The sequence below is a fragment of the Python bivittatus genome, unplaced genomic scaffold (assembly GCF_059951505.1).
Source record: "Python bivittatus isolate LINGU-HERP-01145 unplaced genomic scaffold, Pbiv_v1 ctg000850_np1212, whole genome shotgun sequence".
NCBI lineage: Eukaryota > Metazoa > Chordata > Lepidosauria > Squamata > Pythonidae > Python > Python bivittatus.
In genome coordinates, this window is record NW_028277112.1 from 33,620,679 (window position 1) to 33,627,336 (window position 6,658).

At 36.7% G+C, this 6,658-nt stretch overlaps 1 protein-coding gene across 1 annotated transcript in view; it reads left to right on the forward strand.

Annotated features, from left to right (window-relative positions):
- The window catches only part of PTCH1 (patched 1), a 92,176-nt gene extending 85,518 nt beyond the window's left edge, over positions 1-6,658 (forward strand). The window contains exons 23-24 of the mRNA XM_088129946.1: positions 413-944; positions 1,820-6,658. Coding sequence (XP_087986072.1) covers positions 413-943 — 531 coding nt within the window. The 3' untranslated portion in view covers position 944; positions 1,820-6,658. The remainder of the gene's footprint in view (positions 1-412; positions 945-1,819) is intronic.

Sequence of the window (6,658 nt, forward strand, 5' to 3'; positions counted from 1 at the left end):
AAGGTTTTTATCAGTTATATGTGCCATCTCATTAATATTGTCTACTTGAACTGTATCTCTTGCCAAAAACCAAGAGTGTTTATGAAGCAGCATGAGAAAATGTTTCCATTCTACTTTCTTGCAAGAGGAGAAACTGTGGTTAAAGGGATTAATGAGAACACACCTGAATAAGGTTGTGGAAAGTGACTGTGTGAATGCACGCACTCTGTCTTGTTTTATTGTGGTGAGTCTTTGTTGCTGGTTATGAAGTAAAAGGGCTATAGAGCAACAACACATCTAAGCTTCCAAGTAACACTATCAGATTTGCTCTGGCAAAGTACATTTAATTGTGCAACAAAGGCTATTTCATGAAGCAGGTGTAGCCTTTTGGTTTCACAGTATTGTTTCAAGGTTTTCCTGCCTTTTTTTTCAGGTGATCCAACCAGAAACAAACAATTATCCATCCAGCCCAAAGCTGCAAACTAATCAAGAGCCTGGAATCCAACAAACATGGCATAAAAGCAAGAAATCCAAAAGAGAGCCAAGGGAAGGACTTCAGCCACCCCCTTACCGGCCACGTAGAGATGCTTTTGAAACTTTTGCCAAAGGGCATTCCTGTCCTAGTAATAGGGATTGCTCTGGTCAGAGAGCTCGTTCTCAGAACATCAGAAATCCAGCCTTCACTGCCACAGGCTCTTCTGTGCCACCATGCTGCCAGCCTATCACTACTGTGACTGCCTCTGCTTCAGTTACTGTAGCTGTACATCCTGCTGGGCATAGCCACAGTCCTCATGGAGGAAGCTTTCCAGCCTATGAGAGGCACCATGAAACCGAGCATGGACAATTTGAGGATCCTCACGTGCCATTTAATGTCCGGTGTGAGAGGAGGAACTCTAAAGTAGAAATCATAGAACTGCAAGATGTTGAATGTGAAGAAAGAACTCATGGTGAGGGGTCAGATTAAGGTAAATCTTTCCATCCTCATTGGGTAGCATTGCCCACACCATCTGCTGGCATGCATAATTGCTTTAAGTGCACTTTCTAACCATCTCTTAGCATTCAAGCCTGCTGTAGCTTTAAGCAGTTCCTTATTGTATTAAGGGATTTCTGAAGTACAGGGAAACATGCAAGTGAGATGGGCGGCTATATAAATTCAATAAATACTTGACAGGGGCTTGAGTCTGGACTCAAATTCAAGGGCTCTAGTCTGTAGCAATATCTGTTTTCTGGGTTCACTTGATGGCAGCCTGGGTGGTTGTGGATTAAGAAGAAAAAAGCTTCTTGCCTTTACTGGTGATTAATTTAGCTAACCCAGTTTGCATATGTTTGAACATGCTGACAAATTAGTTCCAAGAAGAGAAACAAACCAATGCTTTCTGTTTCCCTTCTAATGCCATGCTGAAACATTGGAGGAGTGAGAGGAAATCTGTGAGCTTGAGACCTTAGGCATATAGTCCTGGCTCAGTGTTAGGTATAGGCGCAGCCTAAATCAGTTGTTCATTGGAGCCACTGATGGAACAATATGGAATATAGCATGACAGTATGGGAAAATTTGCCTTGCTGTGGAAAAAAAACCTACATTCTTTTAATAATGGAACAACTAAATGATAGAAGTGGTTAAATTGCTTTTCTTGGAGCTTTCTATGTCCATGTTAAAAGACTCAGAAAAAACCAGGTCATATACTGTATATAATGTGTGTGTGCGGTGCACGCACACACCCCATAGGTCTCATGGCTTTTAATTGCAGTCTTGTTGAATGGCTTAGGCTGAGATGATTTATTTATCTTTGCTGAACTTTAAGTGAACAGTGGGGCTCCTTTTTTGTCTCTATTTGTACAGGGAAATAACTGAAGCAAAGAAGAGGCCAAAGATGGGAGACCTCCTCTTTCCAAAAATGCTTGAAGAGAAACTGCTTTGAGTAAATGGAAAAGGACAGTACTGCACCAGGACAAATATTTCCCCTTACTGTAATCTATTGTAATATTTTGTTAATTATTTCTATAAATATTTAAAAGATGTACACATCTGTAATATACGAGAAACTGTGTAAAGTAGTATAATCTGGAGTTGTGTTAACTCCTGTTTAACAGAGTGGGGACTGTTGTTTGTACTCTGTACTTACTGTACGTTGATCTCTATGCCACAACTAAACTTAATCTAGTCATAAATTTCAGCATATGTTGCTGCTGCTTAAATATTGTATGATTTACATGTATAATTCTATGCAAATATTGCTAATGTATTAGGATTTTTTGTGTAAAGGTTCATTTATATATATGTGTGTATGAGAGAGTGTTAAACTATTTTAAAATTTCCATATCACAGCCCTGTGGTAGTATGAAATACTTCTGTTAACTTTCAAACACGCTATGCGTGATAATTTTTCCTTTTCTGTTTTTTCCTTAATGAGCAGATATGAAGAGCAGTGTGTTTAACAATGATGACTGAAGAAGGCATAGCTGTGTGGTTTGTGTACTGTAACTGTTTTGTGGAGAACAGATTATTGTGAACTTCTAACATATGCCCTGCTGAAATGAATGTAGTGCTGAAAGTATGTGACTTACCTATAATTCTCATTTGTAATTAATGGCTCACGTGCAAGAGATTTGGCCAGAAAATTACCTGCTATATAATTCTTTTTGCCTTTAATAACCTACCGATGCTTGTACATGCTTCAGTTCCATTGGAATTAGTGCGAGTTTTCAGTAGTGCTGAAAGTATGTGACTTACCTATAACTCTCATTTGTAATTAATGGCTCACGTGCAAGAGATTTGGCCAGAAAATTACCTGCTATATAATTCTTTTTGCCTTTAATAACCTACCGATACTTGCACGATGCTTCAGTTCCATTGGAATTAGTGCGAGTTTTCATTTTTGCATAAATGTATGTAAGGTTGCAACCAGTCAATAACAACAACAATGGAGCTTAGCAATTGTTAATGCCATCATCAAAAAATATTAAACCTAGGAGTGGAATGATTGGGAGCCAACATTTGTAGGTTCTAGGCTTGGCCATTCTGATGTCATCTATTTGGCTTTAGGCCAGTGTTGTCCAAACATGCTGGCTGGGGAATTCTGGGAGTTGAAGTCCACTCATCTTAAAGTGGCCAAGTTTGGACAACACTGCTTTAGGCAAACTACATAAACTGCCTCTGCTGATCTGTACAGTGGCTATATCTCCAGTGAGAATAAAATGGCCTCTTATCCTCACTGCATCGTCCCACCTACACAAAGCAGAACAAGAAAGCTAAATGCTAAAGGGCTTGGCATGCTTTAGAACTGCACTTCGATCATTATTACACAGATGGTCATGGCTGCAGTCTGCAACATGTAACACAATTGACATAGTCAATATTCTCTGTCCCCATCATTTTATGAAACCTTCAAGTTAGTCAAAGACCATTTCCATTCAGATTATCAGATCTGAAAAACATTCCTTTTAATGTTGTCTTCTCCAAGCTGATAACCGTGGTGTGTTGTACTATAATCTTTTAATCAGGAAGACACCAGGTTGAGAAATATAGTCTTAATACATCTAAAGTATTAATAATGTAGATGTTTAAATAATGAACAGTTTTTTAATAATGAAACTATAATGAAAAGTTTAATAATGAAAAGTTGCCATATTAGGCATAGCACTTCAGAAAATAACATGATTCATTTAACACTCATTTTTTTATGTCTCTCTCTCATTTCTCAGAGTGAAAGACTAACAAATATATATACTATAAAAGAAAGTGCAGTAAAATAGGAAGAAAAGCAAGTAAGCAAGGCAAAGCCTTAAAATGATACTGGAAGACATAAGATACACAAATTAGTAACACACACAATGTATTGCATATAAAACTACATGTGAACTTGAAGGTTTTCACCAAAATGCATTGGATGTTTTATTATTTCATTAAATTAAATGTCCTTCAAATTTTCAGTTTTAAATGTCCTTTCTGCATTTCAGAGAAAAATATTTGTTGTGACCTATGTAAGTATACAAGAAGCACAGAGTCAGTATGGCTTCCCTGCCACCTTTGTTAAGACTTTGCATCTTAGTTTGAAGTAGTAACAGAGGCTGAAAAAATATGAGGTTAATTTTCTCTGCTGGCTCCCGGTCTCGTTATAAAAAGAGGAATTCCTGCATTTCTTTCATGTGCTGCATGAGCTGCCCTTACAACAACAGCACATGCACCACTGATGGAATTCAACATGCAAACAGATCTTCTGAATATGATTTGGGTTAAAGTAGGGTTATACGCACAGTGGTGAAATACATTTGTGATAGTATTTGAAAGCAGTTTCTTGCTTAGCAAATACTCTTCAGAACATGCCCCACTGAATGAAAACTAATGCCTTTACACAATGCGTGCTAAATTTCCTGAGACTTCTGCTTATCCATTAGCATTCATCAGATATCTGATAAAAAGTTCTGGAGCCATTGATTTTACCAAATTGGCCAAGAGCAGCTCTGTCTAGAAAAAACATGTATTTAAGCATTTTTGCATCAACCAATGTGATGTCTAAATTCATCGTGACTTAGCTTTAGTAAAAAGCAGTGTCATGCAGACAAACCCTGGTGGCCCATATTGCGTGGACCTTCAGTGATTATTTCAACAATTTATCTCCCTATTTAGTCACTGAATAGACTTACGCCTCTCTCAGAGCCAGCTTTTGCCCACAGCTTCTCATTTCTCCCTGCTAGATATCCGTCACTGTAATGTGTTAACCAGTATGGCCCTTTCAGCTCCAACATTACTAATGAATTGAGGTAAGGCGGTTGTGTACATCTGCCTAATGTGAACTTTGTCAAGAGCAAGTGGTTATCTCATTGTTTCAGTGGTACGAAAGGCAGGAAATCGCATTCTGCAGGTCTGTTTTGCCCCAGAAGCATCTAAATACTCAAATCTTGGTAAAGTTAGATTATTAAAAAGAGAAAGAATGAAAACAATCCTGCAAAAGTTGATGCCAATTGTAAGCTATATTCTCTGTCAGGTACTGGTGCCTCAGAAGTCATGATAGTTGCTTAATTGCTTCCCATTATTTTTTAAGAAAAAGGGAGAAAGTGAGCAAGTACAAGAATCTGTGGTTTTCAGTAGTCCTCACCTTAACCTTCCTCAGTGTGTGTATGTGTGTGTCAGAGAGAGAGTGTTTTGCCTTTTTGTGGGATTGCCTGCTCCTTGGCGCATAGTATAGACCATTTTCTCTTCTTGTCACATTGGCAAAAGGAGATTTCAATGATCAGCTGTTCTATATTTTTAAATGATAAATTGTTGATATTTATATTTTTGTATCATAAGAATGTTTTCTTACAGTATTTGTCATGCCAGTTTATAATAAACAAAATGCAGGGATTTTATTTCTATTGGAAACACTATTACAGCTATGTTTTTACTTTTTTAAAAAATTTTATTTGTATAGAATGCTTACTAATGTTAAATAGGAAGAGAGTATATAACATTTTACATTAAGAACTCATTTTGTAGTTTTTTTTAGAGTGAGAAGTTGAAAGGAAAAAAATATTCAGACTGGGTCTCATTGCCTGTTTTTAGCAGGAATGGGTTTGTATTTCAGTTACAAAGATAAAAGTATGCCATATAATTTATTTATATGAAAATTTATTTTTGTAGTGTACATAGTAGTCCTCAATTCTTTTGACAGAATTATATTTTTAAAAGAGTTTATATGTGATAATGATACCATTATGTTTTGGAACATTGCTGAGACATAAAATACAATGCACACTTTTCATGATATTCCATTTACAAACAAAATCAAGGTCAACAGTATTAAAGAGAGTGCGGATATTATACTTCATGCTGAACTGTTTTAGGTTTACCATTCTGTGATGTAGTGTGGTTCTCAATTTTAAATCATAAATGAAAATTTGTACAAACTCTCTAAACATTAATGTTCAAACACTGATAGAAATTCTAACATGAATAAAAAATATTATAACTTATTGCTTACGTATTTTGTTGTTTGTGGAACATTTATTAAAAAGTGGGGGGCTTGCATCTTTTTGAGTCAGGAGGGCTAACTGAAACAATATTGTTGACAACCTTTTTAAATAATGATCTTCATTGTTTAACATGAAATGTTTATGGTGGGATTTTAAAGACCTGCATAGAGGCCATCTCAAAGTTGCAACAAATCTTTGGTGTGCAGCCACAGATCTATAATTCTGACAGATTGTGGACTGAGACTGCTTTACTGCCCAGACAATAAAGGGAGTTCTTCATTGAATTCTCAAGGACCAGATCTAATGGATTAGTAGTGTTAATCGGTTATAACAAGCAATAGTCTTGTGGTATCTTGAAGCAGGGGTGGGCAACCTTTCAGGACCAAAAACTAAACCTAACATTTCGAAGAGGCTAAGGACCACATCAAATGTGTGATTAGAACAGGATTTGGCAGGTGGGGTTGCTCTGAAGATTTTGTTTGCTTTTTAACTATGAAATGCCTATATGATAGCTTAAATTAGTTTTTTCATGTGTTCCACATTTCAAAATAAGAAGCAATTATCCTGTCAGTTTTTAGCCACTCCAAAGGCTTCAAAAAGTGTTTCACTTGCTCACCCCTACCTTAAATACAGATATATGTGGGTATAGCCTTTCACTTTCATTTCATCCCACATCTGACAAAGTACAGTGCATAATGTGTTAAGTGTAAACATTTATACCATCAAT